At 45.4% G+C, this 17,307-nt stretch overlaps 2 protein-coding genes across 7 annotated transcripts; both read right to left on the bottom strand.

Moving 5' to 3' along the window:
* Window positions 1-3,951: 3,951 nt before the first annotated feature.
* Window positions 3,952-10,558, bottom strand: LOC132461648 (thrombospondin type-1 domain-containing protein 1). Of its 5 annotated transcripts, none has more exons than XM_060056891.1 (8): window positions 10,282-10,558; window positions 9,699-9,823; window positions 8,518-8,900; window positions 7,657-8,383; window positions 6,526-6,687; window positions 5,672-6,086; window positions 4,824-5,340; window positions 3,952-4,645 (listed from the first exon to the last, which is right to left on the bottom strand). In XM_060056891.1, exons 2-8 carry the CDS (start codon window positions 9,751-9,753, stop codon window positions 4,022-4,024), a joined length of 2,883 nt encoding a protein of 960 aa, XP_059912874.1. In that variant the 5' UTR covers window positions 9,754-9,823; window positions 10,282-10,558; the 3' UTR covers window positions 3,952-4,021. The 5 variants fall into 5 exon arrangements, with proteins under 5 accessions (XP_059912874.1, XP_059912875.1, XP_059912873.1 ...); XM_060056892.1 differs by having other exon boundaries at window positions 9,699-9,820; XM_060056890.1 differs by having other exon boundaries at window positions 10,374-10,558.
* Window positions 10,559-11,738: 1,180 nt separating this feature from the next.
* Window positions 11,739-17,233, bottom strand: vps36 (vacuolar protein sorting 36 homolog). Of its 2 annotated transcripts, none has more exons than XM_060056929.1 (14): window positions 17,029-17,233; window positions 16,784-16,852; window positions 16,614-16,684; window positions 16,146-16,260; window positions 15,941-16,027; window positions 15,383-15,472; window positions 14,755-14,787; window positions 14,533-14,610; window positions 14,061-14,195; window positions 13,787-13,852; window positions 13,496-13,560; window positions 12,660-12,744; window positions 12,492-12,568; window positions 11,739-12,380 (listed from the first exon to the last, which is right to left on the bottom strand). In XM_060056929.1, the coding sequence occupies exons 1-14, from the start codon at window positions 17,122-17,124 to the stop codon at window positions 12,299-12,301; spliced, it is 1,149 nt and encodes a 382-aa protein (XP_059912912.1). In that variant the 5' UTR covers window positions 17,125-17,233; the 3' UTR covers window positions 11,739-12,298. The 2 variants fall into 2 exon arrangements, with proteins under 2 accessions (XP_059912912.1, XP_059912913.1); XM_060056930.1 differs by having other exon boundaries at window positions 15,383-15,469; window positions 17,029-17,232.
* Window positions 17,234-17,307: the final 74 nt, after the last annotated feature.

Raw genomic sequence — 17,307 nt, 5'->3', positions numbered from 1 at the left:
GAACTATGTACAGTCAACGTCAGCTCGGGCTCTTTATTGTTCCACGTTAACGCAATTTAAGGGAGTTAAAGGCGGCTGCATGCTTCAGCGTTGGTGTTACGTTGTTGCGCAAAATTTACTCAAAGCAATTCATGCTCCCTTTAGGTTGCGCGTGTTGCCAAGCAATTTACCGCCAGAACAGTAGGTGGAGTAATATGTGGAGTGAAGTTTTTCGTTGAAGACGACCTCGAGAATGACGTCTTTGTCTGTGGGAGTCGTTGGTTTGTTTATGTGCCAGATCGTGTTCTCCCCATACACAGTGAATGATGGCAACAGACAGAGGAACAGGGGTGATGAAGTTGTTGATCATTGGGGTTGTATAAATGTGCATATCTCTCTACATTTTAAAACGACATAATGTGTTGGCAGCAAAGTTAACTTCACTTCACGTTAATGATTTTGTATATGAGCCTGCCGGCCGGGTGCGAGTTTATTTTTTGCAGGGTGGTAGCGGGAAGCTCGTGAATATTCATGAGGGAACTCATCCCTCATTGGCTGGGACTTGGCTCGCTGGGACTTTGTCAGAGGGCTTGTGAAAATCACGAACGCAAATAAATGAAACGTTGTTATAAATCAACACAAATCATTGTATCAATAGTGTGACACATGTTATACAGTAGTTGTTTTTAGACGAGTTAGCATTAAGAGCTAACGTTTGTTTTGGCACTTACAGAAAGGTAGCTATAGAGTTGCCGTGTAGTAGGTGGATTGATAGGTGAAAATCAATATTAAAATTAATTTAGCCCTACGCGAAAATATTCTATGGATAGGCCTACAGATTGTATGGCCCTTCTTTCTATAATGTAATTGGTTGTGGGGTGTGGCAGAACCACTATGAACAAATATCAGAAATCATACGGTTTATTCTTATCCATCGACACCTAACAGCAGCTCCATCTCCTCAAAGTTGACCTGGGTCTGGCAAATGAAGCTTTTATAAATCCTGCCATTATGCTCACTACTTCTAGAAACAGAACAGAATGGAATCTTAATGGAAATATCAAGACATGGATGGACAACAATTAGAAAAAAAAAACTTGGAAACAATCACCAGCTGCCGAAAGCACTGCGATGCGCTATACATAACGTTATAAAATATAATAAATAAATAAATAAATGATTTACTACAGTAGCCCAGGCTGTGACACATAACAGTTTCACAGGGTCTTTTAGACGAGTGAGCTAACGTTTGTACTTACAGAAAGGTAGCTATAGAGTTGCCGTATAGTAGGTGGGTATCATGTGTCACATTATTGCTAAAATGATTCGTGTTAATTTATAACAACGTTTAATTCATTTGCCGATGCGCTATACATAACGTTATAAAATATAATAAATACAAAAAGGATTTACTACAGTAGCCCCCGTGACACATAACAGTTTCACAGGGGCTTTTAGACGAGTGAGCTAACGTTTGTACTTACAGAAAGGTAGCTATAGAGTTGCCGTGTAGTAGGGGTATCATGCGTCACATTATTCGTGTTGATTTATAACAACGTTTAATTCATTTGCGTTCGTGATTTTCACACAAGCCCTCTGACAAAGTCCCAGCGAGCCAAGTCCCAGCCAACAAGTCCCAGCCAATCAGGGATCAGTTCCCTCATGAATATTCACGAGCTTCCCGCTACCACCCTGCAAAAAAAAAATTCGCCGGCCGGGTTCCATTCTATCAAACCACCCACCCTCCTTCCTCCTACGGCAGCGTTTCTCAAATTTAACCATGAAAAGGAGATTTTCATGGTATTGGTCGAAGACTACCTAAGTGAAGCCTATATGGTGTATTTGTGTGTGGGCGTCGTCGTCGGCTGTTTATAAACCGCCTCCCAGTCATGTTCTACACATTCAGTGAACTATGGCAGAGAAATGTGATACTCCAGACAGGAAGTAGTAAGCAGACCAATCACAGCCTTGCAGGCTGCGCGGCTCGCGTAAAAGCTTACGTAAAAAATGACGCAAGTCTAGAAAAATCGCCCGACGCACGCAAGACGTGAGAAGTCGCGCAAGGGGTGCGCAAGGGCGCGCAAGGGCCTCTTGCGCTTGCGCTTGCGCTTACGTAACTGAGCATAAATCGGCCTTTTAACGGACCCTTGCGGTTCCTCCTTACGTCAACCGCAATGGTCTGACGTGCTCCTCCCAAAAAAATTATATATATATATATATATATATATATGGCTGTGCCAACTTCATCATGTTCGGCAATACGCTTTCTATGTAAAAAAATCAAAGGTAAAACATGTACTTTTTTTTACTTTGCACATTGTTTGAGTCGGAGGCTATTCAGCTTTCAAGTTGCTAGAATCCAGACCATATGATAATCAAAACTTCTAGTAGTAGACCAATTGTAAAGTAATAGCATGCACAGACAAAGAACAACTATTTGTTCTCTCTTTACCACGGACATGCATAGCGACACGTAAACCCGACGAAGAAATATAGGTTCACGAATCCGTCGAAGCCACTGTGTGGTCATTGCGTTGCGTGAACGTGGAATATACGGTGGTTATCAGCCCTTAATACATCATGAATCTCCTTACAACCGGCGCAGATTTGAGTGGTCTGGTGGCCCTCCTTCGCCCTACTATAGGACAGGTGCCCATCTCCCACCCAAATACTACGTTATGTGGTCAAATCGAAACGTCGATCTCACGTCTATTGGTATTGATTGAATTGATTAGAATAATCCTGCCAGTTTTTTTGAAAACAAGCCCAAATTGCATGTAGGTCGACCCGTCCAATGCTAATTAGGCCTACTCCAGCCAACCGTGATTAAAAGTATCCTAATTGGGTGGGAAAGTAATTATTATCCTAATTGGGTGGGAAAGGATTATATTCCTACTGTTTTCCCTTTGCCACTTTTCCTGTTTTTCTCTCGTTTCTCCCTTTTATTTTTTGGTTACATTTGGGACTAGGTCAGTAGGCCTATATATCTGTAAGGGATTTTCTCTTCACATTTCCTGAAAAATAAGAAGTATGTATCGGGAATTGGGGAGGAGACCTCGGGGAAGACCCAGGACTAGGTGGAGAGATTATATCTCAACACTGGCCTGGGAACGCCTCGGGATCCCCCCGTCAGAGTTGGTCAATGTGGCCCGGGAAAGGGAAGTCTGGGGCCCCCTGCTTGAGCTGCTCCCCCCGCGACCCGACCCCGGATAAGCGGAAGAAAATGAGATGAGATGAGATCGGGAATTGATCACATAACCTGCTGACATTTAGTCAAAGAGCATATCCTCCCGAGAATTGATGACACTTAAACAAACCTGGTCGATTAATTAATGAGGGGAGAAAAAAAAGGTGAAGTGGAGCGGATTAAACTCAGTGCGGATTAGACCGCAGGCACTAGAGACCATGCGAACAGCTCCCATTTACACTGGCCCCTAATTTAACAAAAGGGGTAGCAAAGAAACAAAACAAAAGCATGTGGTAAAGGACAAATAAAGAAAAGTAATCCTAAACTGTAATCCATTAACAGACTTTTCAGACTTAAAAATAAGTCTGAAAAGTAATGCTTCAATGTCTTCTGCTACTCTTCAGAAAAGCTCATTTTTAAAAACAGATGGAGGGAATTGAACTCACAAAGTTGACAAAGACGAAATGCAATCCATTACCTTACGCTAAGAAGTAATTACTGAATGTAATGTGTAACTTTTCTGAAAAGTATTCAGTCTAAAGGTTTTTTCCTGCATAGGTATGACAAGTTATCACCTCCTTCCTTCTCTCCTCCTCTTCTATTATATTATTAGGTGGCACATTAAAGCTGTGATTTGAATTGGAGCATTTAGGGTTTGAATGGGAATACCGCCTTCTTAATTTCTAAATCAAGCAGGCTTTGATTGTAATGCCAGACCCACCTCCTTGCATTTGGTGCCAGAAGTCACAAGTCAGTTAAGGTTACATTTAAACGGGTAATGAGTAAAAAAAATATTTTATTTGTACATAATTAGAAGTAAAAGGGTAAAAAGCTCTTCATGGTGATGTTTAGTCTTCAAGTGGAGGGCAGATCAAGGTCCATCATCCTCTGCTCTGCATCACTCAGCCTGTAGGGGGAGCCAGACATGGGTAGAGAGTGGCAGCGGCCTCTCCTCTGCTCCTCTGTTGAGGCGCTGAAGGTGGCGCTGCGCTGCCTCCCACCAGGGCCCCCTGGGGCCCCAGAGCAGGCCTGAGCCTCTTTGAGCCTGCGGGCCAGGATGTTCCTCTGGATGGGCGAGGGACCGCGTCGGGACCAGCACTGCTCCGCCCGCTCTGCCCTCTCCAGGGCCAGCTGGTTGGCACTCCAAGGGGGACAAAGGACTCCGTTGCGGGGGCATCCTCGTTGCGGGGGACCACCCCTGCTCAGAGGCCCACACCCCACCGTTTCAAGCCTGTCTCTTTCCACAGTGCCATTGAGCAGAGCTGTATTGTGCCTGTCTTGTGGGTGGGTCCCTAAGGGCTGTGGAGAGAGGCTGAGACCAGGCGCAGCGGCCTCCAGCCAGGTCCTCTTTGGGGTGGAGGGTCCCCAGTCGAACGGCCCAAGCTCTGGGATTGGATAGGAAGGGAAGGCTGGGTACGGCTGGCCCTCGCGGACGCCTCTGGCCCTACAGCTTCCTTCTGGAAGGGTCCTGGAGGCCACCTAGAAAGATTTATGAAAAAATCCCATTTCTTTTTATATATCCTAGTATGTGGATAGAACTGCACCCTTTGGATTGCAGATCAAAGGCATGGCAAGTTAAATTTTCAAATATTTAAACCTTTATTTATTTTTTTACAATTTAAAGGGCAGAAGTAAACAGTTGTTGGAATCAGCTTACCTGGGTCATGCTTCGCTCCCTGAAGGCCCTTGAGCCTGCCAACGCTGCGGGCTGCGGTTTGGCGTCCGTAAAACTACACGTCCTGCGGAAATGAGGGTTGACCGGGGAGGAGGAGTTCCCCGCTTCCACGCCTCCTCCCCTGCCCATCCCGCTCCTCTCCACCATCTCCACCCAGTCGGCGGTGCGCTCTTGTCTCCTGGAAGTCCCTCCTCCTCCTCCTCCTCCTCCATATCCAGGGAGAGGAGGCCCCAGACGGAGCTCCTCCCTGGGACTGAGTCTCCGCTCGGCAGCTTGGTGCTGGTAGTGATGTTCCTGAATGCCCGGGCTGGCGGGTGGTGGAAGAGGAGGCGGAGGCAGGTGGAGCCCTGTCGGGGTGGAAGTCAGGGTGGCGGTGGGCGAGGCGGTGGTGCTTAGCATGTTGTCGTCCACCGGGCTGGAGGAGACGTGGTAGACCTGGGTGGCCTCCGTCAGACCCTGTTTCTTCATTTCCTTCAGCTGCTGCTGGGCCAGCCGGTAGCTGGGGGCAGAACACACAGATTAAAAATCGGTTTAAACCTATTTTATCAAATTTTAGCATTTACAGTGACCTTGAGATCCACAAAGGAGTAGTGCGGTAAGGCCTGATTATGGTCCCACGTTCACGCAACACAAGGACCATGCAGACGCTTCGACACAGTCGTGAACCTTCAGGCACACGTCCGGCCCTTGCGGTGGACGCAAGGAGGGTCCGCAAGGAACTGAGAACCTTTTGGCTGCTGAACACCCCGCTACAACTACACTACAAAAGGTTTTGATGGTATATGTTAGAGGACATTGATGACAAAACACCCGGGATCTTCCATACATACCCGAACACAGGGGGCACCATTTTCTGTCCAGAGGGAGACAGCCTGTCTGGGTCTGGAGGAAGAGCGAGGACCAGGGGCAGCGACAGAGACCGGCTGCCCAGCAGAGGTGTCTGTCTCTGGCCTGCTGAGCCCATCCCCTGTAGCCCCGGCGGCTCCATCAGGGTGGGTCTCTGGAGGCTGTTCCCGAAGATGGACGCCTCGTCAGAGAGCTTGCGTCCCCCGGTGGAGTGCATGGACCCTTGGCGCACAGAGCTGCAGGGAGGGGCCCGGCACAGCTTCCTCCAGGCCGTGAAGAGGAGAGTGGCCAGGATGACAGCCAGGCAGAGGGAGATGCCGGTCACCACCATCAGGTTCCCGCCCAGGACTGTGGCTCCCGCGGGCACCCCAGGCGGGGAAGGAGAGGGGGCGGCCGTCACTGGGGGACACAGAAGGTCATCTGAAACCGAATACTACTATACTAGCAAACATTGTTTTGTGTGCCTTTATGGACAGGACAGTAGAGAGACCCAGGAAAGTGGGTTGACAAAGAGAGGGAATGAGAGAATGAAGCTTAGGACCCCAGGTGAATAAAACTCCTGAATATAGCTAGAGTAAAGTAAAGCTAAAACAAGGTAAGCCAGGCTAAGCCAAAACTAACTGAAATAAGCTAAGCTAAAATATGGACCAAAAAAGTTTGCTAAATGAAACAAGGTAGACCGAGTTTGTGCAGACTCCCAGGTAGACACAGGCAAAACACAACTTGTGAACTAATCTCAGAACGTTACGCTTTTTTGGATTATTCAAAGCACTTTTAAGAGTTCAATTAAGGGAAGACCTCATCCATATGCAAGGAGAGGAGAGACCAGGAGACTAACCCATGCAGTCCTCCAGGGAGCAGGGGGACTGCTCCGTGCCCATGCCCGGGCACCGTACCCCCACTGCGCCCTGCAGCGACAGGCACCGGCGGACACGCTCCCTGAGTCCTTCTCCACAGCTCACACTGCAGGGACTCCAAGGCTCCCACGGCCCCCAGGACTCTACACGAAGAGGAGGGAGAGGGCAGAGGAAGAGGACTTATTAGTGAAGATCCAAAAAGTCAAGATCCTGTCCTCATCTGAATCGTCATGGCATTCTGTCCCTGGTTCACACCCAACATCTTCCTCCCGAAGACTCTGTGCCCAAGATAGCATCCCAAAGCTAACTCCCAAGCAAACATCCTTTCTCAAGCTTCAATTCCATTCCAAGCAAAAAGCTGTTCCCAAGATGACATCCATTCCTAAGCAAGAATCCCCAAGGTACCATCTGTTCCCAAGGTAGACCCTATCGAGTCTCCCGGCCCTTTTTAGAAGAGCCGGGAGAACTAGATGGACTCTCCTAGGATGTAAGCTATTCCAATGTAACACAGCGTTCTATTCTTCTGCTATTACATCTCTTGTTCCCAGCTCAACCAGCATACATAGGCCTATAACCTACAGGCAGGAGAACCCGATTTTACTGAAACCGTTTTTTGGAATAAAGGAGACAGATGGATAGAAAAAGAAACCCTGAAGGTAATTTGGATGTCACGTGAATCCAAAACCATTCGTGGTCCTGCAAAGTTTACAAAAATGGGATGATTTGCACAGGCATTAAACGAAGAGCAGAACAAAATTAAATGACCCAAAACGAGCCGCAGCATGCCTAAAATAACGTGCCGAGACCATATATCAACATTGAATCAAACAAAGTCGAAAAAAGTACAAAGTATGTCTATTCAATTGTACTGTGTTTGATCTAATGACTACAAAGCCCCATTCACTGAAACACTGCAAACCTATGGCCACAGGGCTGGGGTAAAGATTTTGTAAAGAACCCTGACTTTCATAGGTGCCCAGGTGTCATTCTCCCTGTCCGGACATGAAAATTAATTCAACTAAGCCCTCTATTTCATAGATAAGATGATCATTTTACGATCGATCCCAGGCGGGACATTTGTGAAAGTAGACTCATCAGAAACACATTCTCACCTACACTTCTGTGGACCACCAGACAGGTCTGCGCTGGGCTGGGCAAACGGCTGTAGTTGAAGACAAAACGGAAGCAGTATTTGTTCTTCCCGGGCTGAAACACGGAGCAGTTAAACTCTGTTTGGTTCTCCCCGTGGGTCAGCCAGTTGAAGGCCAGCAGTGCCGTTGGGGCAAAGGGCTCGTCCTGCGGTCCGAACCCCAGCAGGGGTGTCCTGAGTGACGGAACCAACCCGGGGGAACCGGCCATGGTGGAGCCACCAGAACCACCACCACCTCCACCAACCTCTCCACCTCCAGGCCCAGCAGCAGCAGCAGCAGCGTACCGGTACAGCTGCACCTTCCCGTTGACGGCGGCACATGGGGGGGCGAGGAGCCTCACGGTCATGGTCCCGTCGCAGCCGGTGCGGTAGATGCTGGCGTCATCCACCTGCAGCTTGTAGGAGAAGATCCGGGAAAGGTAGAGTGGACCGGAGCTCTTCACCTCCTGGCTGGTGTGGGGCGAGCGCAGAGCCACGCGCACAAAGTCCTTCTCCGTGAAGGGGAACGCGCAGGGCAGCTCCACACTCTGGGAGCGCAGCGCTCTGATTGGGTGGTGCGTCCGCACACGGACCTTGTCAATGCTGTTTCGCCCAATCTGGTTGTACTCCATGTAGCTGACCTCGAGGGAGAGGGCGGCGCTGTGGTCACCTGAGCATCCCTGGAAGTGTTCATTGGTGGATATCCCCACCTGCCAAAGACAAAGAGAGATTCATGAATGTCGTCCTTCATGGTGGTGGATCCTCATTGACCTAGAATAGTGTATTTTAAAATAATCTTTGACAAAATATAGCTATGCTACATGTGTTCTGGGGGACGCCTTACCTGGAAGGATCCAGAGTGGTTTGCAAGCCGTTCTATGCCGATGTGGAAGGTAGGCCACTGCACATGCAGTTCAGAGCTGCACCACCAGGAGGTGCTATGGGTGCTTTCTGAACCATGGGAATGGCCTGCTTTGGCTGTCTGCTTCAGATGGAAGCGGAATATGCCGGCGTACAGGAAATAGGAGCAGTTGAACTCCACTCTGCCCACTGATTGGTCCCCTGGGAGGGTTCTGGTCAGCAGGGTAGAGTTGGTTTCCGTGTCGACCAGGGAGAGGGTGGTGTTGCAGACAGAGCTGCTGTTGCACGCCGTGATGAAGTCAACAAACACGCTGGCGTTGCTCAGGGCAATGTGGAGCGATGGCCAGATGCTGAGACCCGCCATGGCTACAGAAGACATGGAGAAAGAGAACCTGAAATAAGAATCTATCCCAGATTCAATATGAATCTGGGGTGCTTTAACGCAAAGCAACTTTTAGATACACAAGATTAAGGAGCTGGTAGGCATTGGAAATCTTGCTCAAGGGAGCCTGAAGTTAGGCTGGACGTTTTGGGTTCAAACCCAGGAACTTTCTGCTGGGAGTCAAAAGCATAACGACAAGACTACCCTGACTCTGAGTGACATGACTGAAACACACACATGCACACACATGGGCAAAAAAAAAACTTGTTTTGACTAATCAGGAGTTAGGTATTTTGCACAAGGCCATCTCAACAGGGCAAGTATCTTGTGGACCAGCAATCCCTCCATTAACCTTTTTTGTAGGGTTAGCTCATTGCCAGAATGTTTCTAGTGTGGCTTCTAAACTTAGCGTGATCTTATGTGATCATGTGTCTTATGTGTGTGTGTCTACTTTTTATGAACTCACTGTGTAACAAAGCAGAGCCTTCTATAAGGAAAGAGGGTGTGGGCAGAGGAAGAGAGCAACCCCCCCCCCCCCCCCCCTGCTTCCTTAAACATCACGTCTCCACACAACCCACTTGTTGCATTTTAATTACAAGTATTGGAAAGCATTTTCAATGTTTTTACTGGTTGCCTTCTGTTAATGCTCGATAAATATATAAAACATTTAAATATGCACGTCAAAACTCCTACTATTGAACTCAATGGTTGCTATCCGGCTTTCCACTATTCGATGCTAGATTTAATATATTTAAGTAAGTAAACATTTGTCAGCGGCTCACCATATCCCAGGAGCAACAAAAGGAAGGGCAGCAGCCGCGCACAGCGCTGCGCCATTCCGAGGGCAGTAGCGCGGCGTCCCCATGCACCTCCACATGACCCAGTCCGTCCACCGGCCGGTCCCCTTCTGGACAGCAGCGAAGAATCAAAAATACAGATCAAGACATGCAGGCGATAAGAGTAAATAATTTAGACCCTATTGGTCCCCTGGGACTTGAAACAATTCAAAATATTGTGTATCATTTCCACTCACTCACCACTCACACGTTCTCTATGGTAGGTACATATGCCAGAACTGTATAGTATTTCGTCCAGAAATTGCCTAAACCTATATTGACTTGACAGTGACATTGTTGACGTAGGCTATGCAAACACTAATGTAATCTAGGAATAACGATCAAGTCCACCGAAAATGAAACACCCACTGAGTCGTTATTGCAGATAGAAATATTTAGAAAACCGAAAAACATTGTCTTTTCTAGTGTTCTGTAGGCCTATTCACACATATTCTAACCACACTTCCACAGGCTGGCGCATTTGATAGAACTTTTCTAGTAGCATCCTAAATTATATGAATGTAATTACCGCTCGTCTACTCCGCAACAGGCGACATCATTGTGAACTTGGTTTTAAGACGTTGTGAATAACAAAAAAAAAGCCTATGTAGGTCTACTTACTTTTCCTGTTTGCTCACAAGAGTAATAACCTGATCCAAAAAAGCATCCACGAAAAAACTCCCAAATATTCCTTGATAGAATTAAACAAAAAAAAGCAGAGGCAAAGTAGTCCTCTGCTCTCCAATTCAGCAGGTCGGCTAAACCCTCCCTGCGAGGAAAGTGCGCGGAACGTGATCGCGCATTTTGCAGCGCTCTGGTCAGCCACAAGTTACAACCATGAATGTTGGAGCTAGACCTATGATGAACTGTTATGCCTGCAACGCGCAAAACATTGAGCCAAATATTGTGATTGAATACCTTGAATAACCAAAGACACATTCATTTTTAAATGTATAAAAAATAGGCGTATAACCCTATTATAGAATATGCATTACAAAGAATTAAACTAATTTATTTTGAGCGCAACCAGATTTGGCAGCGAACTTCATAAATGATTAAGTTCGGTGCCGCCTCAGAATTCGAGGAATAACCTACTGTATTTGGTTTCCTTCCTTCCTTTATTTCTTTTGACAGCACATCTTTTTGAAGCCACACAATATTGCCAGGTGTTTTATGGGGGCTTTAAAGCGCAGGTGCCAATGAGTTCAGAATAGTCTTTGTAGGTCGAAACTCGAGGCCCTGTTAAACTCTATTCAATTAGATAAACGTTTATAAGCATGTCTGAATACATAAATCATTTTCATGACATAACAATTAGGGGGGGGGGGGGGGTTCATATAGGCTTCAAAAATGACTATTTCATCCATCCTAAATATACACAAGTGTGTTTGTTTGCATTACATCCTAGAGTGAAACATCTGCACACATTAAAATATCATAAAGCATGAATTCTCATCACTATCCAACCAGATGCCTCAACGTCCTTGTGCATAACGCACCCTTCCAATTCCCCGATTAAGTTTATCCATGATCAATGAGCCAGCCACATGCCACGGTAATCTAATCAGTCCTCAGAGGACCCACATGCCTCTGCTGTCCCTCGCCTCCATCCCAACAACACATCACAACTCAGGGGCTAACAGGAAACAGGAAGCCGGATTGGCGAGATGGCGCCAGGTTGTTGTGATAAAAGGTTATAGGCTGTGTAGCAAGCTTCTGAATACAAAATATTTATACGAAGGCGTTGCGTCATACACCAAGAGCTGTCGCCGGCAGGAAGGGACCTCCCCTGTATGTTCCACCTCAAGGTTCCTTCCTCTTCCTCACTGGGTTTTGAGTATTTTCCTGGTCCTTTACAGGGTATGGTCTGACGTGAGCCTGTGGAACCCTTCGAGACACTACATTGTTATGAAGCACAATAAAGCCCTGGAAAGAATACTTGATACCTCATCATTAACGTCATGACAGCAATGACGAAATCCAGAATGATGACAACGCCAGACTTTATTAGAGAGTGGACATGGTTCTTTACAAGTTGCACACCAAACTAGACAAATGAAGCCACCAGCCACCGACAGAAGACCAGTTTAACACAGAGAGAATGTTTTGTTGTTTCATCAATGTGTCATGGATTAATAATGCTACATCTGTGAACGTATGTTGACATACGACAGTATGATTACAGAGTACAGTGTCGAAGAAGACATTACTTTTTGAGGTCATGTTTACAGAACGAAGTGAGACAACACAAAAGTATCCCAGCATAGCGCATGTCCAGGAACCTGCTCATGGAAAGATAAAACTGGTTTGTGAATCCAAAATATTCACGTTCTTGAATAATTCCATAATACCGTATTCCACCTGTAGGGACAATTTTGTATTAACAGCATCTCTAGTCTTGTCCAACCAATAGGACACCAGCTTCTCTCCTTAGCAATATTTCCTGTGCAATCTGTTCAGAAATCTTCAAAGTACACTGGGCCAACATGAAAAAACATGAGCCAATAGCTTTGCAGATGTGGATCGTGATACCACCTGTAAACCAATCAGAAGAGGTTTGGGTAGAACCTCAGTCCCTCGACGGAGTCATCTCTGCATAGATGACCCATCTTCTCAGCCAGGAGCAACCTGTGGCACAAGAACCACAACAAAGAACCAAAGTGATGAGAGTGATGCCGGGAAATTCTAGAACAGTAATCTAAAAAAAAAACGTTGGGACGGAGGACGGCAGATACTGACCGCTCTTTGGACAGCAGCACGGACAGTCCTAATAACTTAGCAAACTCCTCGGAGGTCAGCGACCCTTTGTCTGTCACCTGCAGAAGACAGACAGACACATTGAAACATACAGAGACAGGGGCCCGTAGCGTCAGGGTCACGTACTGTTGGTCCCCACATAGAGCTTACATTGTCCAGAGCCGAGGCGATCATCTCCTCCTCGCTGTGAGACTGCAGCTGTACCACCATCACGCCGCTGTCGAACACACGCAGCCTGTGGCAGAACGAGAGAGCGCAGACAGGGTGAAAACAAGGTGGAGGTGCTATGGAAGGGAGGAGAGGGCGGGGCAGCAACATCGGCAGGCTTGTACATCACAACAAGGGGCACAACTAGATATCAATAAAAGAAAACACGTCAGGCGGGACAAAATGTGTCAGATGCGGTTGAACACAATTGGATGGGTTACAACGTGTGTGTGTGAACACACACACACACACACACACACACACACACACACACACACACACACACACACACACACACACACACACACACACACACACACACACACACACACACACACACACACACACACAGCAATGTACAAGTACAAGTGCAATGAAGTCTTATTATTTTGCTAGTTTCAAACATGGCCGGCTAGGTCAAACCAAATACGCTTAGTTGGGCCTAAACTTGTTTATTAAAAACCTGATGTACGGTTTAAACATGCTGGAACGGGTTAGACCAGGAGTTGACAGATCGTATCAGTACGGGGACCTGTTAGGTATGGAAACAATGACTTATTTTTATTTTGTTAACACACTGGGAAGTCACAGGAAATGACACGGCCACACAGGGGTGGAGCCCAGGCCAAACAACAGGAAGTCAGGAAGGAAGTGTCTGAAGCGCTGATTCCAATGGGAATGAGGCTCCTAAAGTCCCTCTTAGCTGAAATACACACAGAAGGATCACTGTATTGTAGTGTAGAGAGTAAGGTGGATGGCAACCATGTATGCCTACGGACCTCAGTGGAAGCTGCATGGACTCAAACATCTTGCATGCGTTGACGAGATCTTCTGGAGACAGCAGCTAAGGAAGGGGGTAGGGGTTTGGGAATGGGACAAAGGGGTTAAAACAATCACAGGAAATTCTACAGTATTACCACATCAATCACAGGAAGTTCTAGAGTTATGGAGGAAAGCGAATGAACGCAAGAAATGTTGTTACTACAACAACATCCCAGGAAATAGTATAATGATTCAATAGTGTTTTTTGTGTGGGTGTGCGTGTGTGGTTGTGTGTGTGTGCCCGTTACCTCCATCCCTCGGGCTCGGTTCACAAGACAGTAAACTTCCGTTAGAGCCATCATTCCTCCGCGCTCCTGGTAGAAAGACAGACAGACAAAGAAACAAAAAGGTTGATTTGTATAAACAAAGCATAACCTCTTTGAACTCGGGATCATGGCCAAGCAAACCCAGACCTTTTTTTCCCCATGTAAACTAGCAGTGACATATAGCATAAGCAGACACGTGCGCATAGACAGTATAAGCATAACCGTCATATGTGTCAATACATTTTCATACACACACCTCCAGTGGGGCCAGCAGCATGTCTCCCAGCTGTTTGGCTAGCTGCATGTGGTAGTTTGTGCCGGAGCCATGCGTTTCCCTGGTTACTGGGTTTGCAATGCCCATGCTCAGCAGGTACGACTTGAACCGGATCGTCTGCAAATAAGAACATACAGTTTCTCTTCCGTACAAAAAGTGGGGAAATTAATCAGATACTAATATTGATTCTTAATATTTAGCCATGCGGCCTATTTTTTTAATCTGAGGCGATTAAAAAGTTCATTGATGAATATGTATGAGGTGAGGCTTGCTCATCAAGAATATATAATCAGGTAGAGATTGTGGATTCGGGGATCGAACCCAGTACATTTAGGCATGGAGTCGAGCATCCTCGCTATCACACTACCCTGCCTCACTGAAATAGTGTTCTTCAGTCCCAGACAATGCAATCTGGTGTTGTATCTACCATAGATGTACATGGAGGTCTCCTTACCTCGTCCTCTGTGATGTCCCCATGCTTGTCCTTGATCTTGTTGGCTATGGACCTGGACAGCTCTACCATCTCCTTAGCCTTAAAGGAAACAACTAAACTCTCACTCATCATGACACAAACCCTCATCTAGGAGCTCAAAGGCAATGGGTTCATAGAAGATTTGAAGACAGTACATAGCACTGTGAAAATACACGGTAATGCCATTGTAAAAGGTCCTTCTACCTTCACCATCAGCTGGCTGAGGTCCTCAAAGGCCTGGAAAAGAGAGAATGAACCGATAAATTAATGATTGAGGAAATCAGAAGTAGTTAACCTGCTAAGTATTGTACAGCATCTCTCCTTTCCTGTTCATTGATCTCAAATGTTAAAGTGAACCCCACCTCCCTTTAAAAACAGAAACAAAAATGTGTTTGAGATTTAATTTCCCTGATTATTCCTGACATGCATTCTCAAGTAACTATGACTTGATAAAGCACTGAGAGGACTTTGATTACGGAAATGCTTGTATGCTTGTATAATGAGTGACACAGATCATGTTCAAAGTAATTGAATTGATTTAAGCGCGTGCATGACTAAATCTATAATAAAACTATTCATTCATGCTCCAAGGAAAGAAGGGAAAATTGTTAATGAATTCAATCTAAAACCCAATTAGTACATCTTAGATTTTAAAAACAGATATCCATTCCGATTTATACAGGCTAGTTGACATCATTCTTTGGACTAATCATGGGCGGAATAAGCTAATTTAAAGTAAAAGTAAAGACATCTAGAGCAATGAATGAATAATATTATAATCTATCCATAACTTAGGTAGGTGGAGTGTAGCTGAATTCCCTCTTGTCCTCACCTCTGATATATTCTGTTCAGTTTCCTTCCTTTTCTGCTCGATCTTCCTCTCGATGCCAACGATTCCCACCGCCCGCGTCTTTCCTGTCTGCTGAGGGAAAAGACCAAGTAAAGAAAGATTTTAAAGATTCTGTACTATTCCCATTCTGTACTAACAAGCACAACACATTTACGACAAAAAATATGTATCTTGGGAAATACTGAACTAATGAATGAAAGTACAAGGTGATTCTTATAATTCATTCTAACATTATTAAGATTACAAAGAAACCCTCACGCAATACATGTATCAATGTATCAGATCATTGGGTGTATGGAATAAGTGCCACCATGTGGCCAGAATCCAGATGGCCATCTTAACAGGGGCTTTCCTCAACTGAAGCATATACACACACACACACACACACACACACACACACACACACACACACACACACACACACACACACACACACACACACACACACACACACACAAGATATATAATCATGCCTTAACGAAATGTATATAGAAATAATCACTGGATAAATAATTGTATAATAAAACGAGTATGTCCCACCTGAGAGCCTGTTGCCGTCGAAATGGTCTGTGGAACTGGTGTCTCCCATCGTTTCTGAGTCATCTCCTCTGTAAGCCGTCTGAAGAACTAGAACCAGACACCCAGAAATCAGTATGCGGTCAACATCATGGATTAATCTCCATGTAGTTCATGAAGTAAAGCTTATGTAGCACAAGTAGTTTATTCTTTTCTCCATGGGTCCTACCTCGATTTGCCCATGCTCTTTGAAGGAAAGTTTAATGTAGGGGAACTTGCTTTGTTGGTAAGGACCTGGCTCCTTGTTTGCCATTACTGGATACAAATGGATTACTATCTTCGCACTAAATGCAACAATAACAACAACAAACAACAATGATCAACACGGGATGCCTCCTCAGTCAAACCATTAGGTTAAGTCAACTAATAGCAAGTCAGTTAAACGGCCTTACGGTTAGGTCATTTAACTGACTGTTATGCTATTGGATATAGGTTAGGTTCTGACCGATATCTTTGACCCTTTAGAAAGTGATAAAAGGGGGACACCCAATTTCAACACATTTCAACGATGCACTTATGAGACCATCACTAACCTAAACACCAAAACAGAAACTTCTAAATCAACCACCCAAATATAAGGATTTAGTGCATAGACATTTTGAGATAATCCTCCCATAAATCATATTTGTGCACATACCTCTTTCCTATTCCCGCAGCTTGCTCCTCAAAATAGATAATTTGCGACAGCGACAGGGCTATGCAGCATTCCTAAAAACACACCAGCAGAGCACATTAGACCAGTACCTTTCCAATTACAATAGCAATGCTTTGACTTATAGGTATGATGATGTTGTGTTTCCTCCTTACGTGATTTTTATGATCCCTCCAAATCAGTCGATGAGTGGTCAGCAACACAACTCCGACATCTAGTTTAGCCTACAATAACACACGTTACAATTGTTATATACATTATTCTTCAATTGATAGATGGACACAATTTATTATATTAAATGTTGTAGGATATATATAAAATCTTGTACATTGAAAAAGATGCTCATACACAAGACTAATTTTCACATTGGAAATATCGTTAGCAAAGGGGCACGAGCTACCTTATCATCTCCATCATAAAGTTTGACACCTCGTTGCTGGATTACTAAGGTTTCGTTCATTTCCAGAAGTCCATTTGTCCATGCAAATCTGTCCATATTTTACGAAACTGTTAATGTTCAAACTCTTTATTCACTGGACTGATGACATATTTGTTTACTTCCTGGATTTCCTGAACAGCGTTTAATGCATATGCCTGATGATGCCTGATGAAAAATATATTTTGAAACAGAAAATGGCTAAATAATGTTTAGGGTTCATTATGTATGTACACCGTTACA

This window comes from Gadus macrocephalus, chromosome 7 (assembly GCF_031168955.1).
Source record: "Gadus macrocephalus chromosome 7, ASM3116895v1".
Taxonomy (NCBI): Eukaryota; Metazoa; Chordata; class Actinopteri; order Gadiformes; family Gadidae; genus Gadus; species Gadus macrocephalus.
Note: the sequence above shows the minus strand (reverse complement) of the source record. Positions and strands in the feature narration are given on the sequence as shown.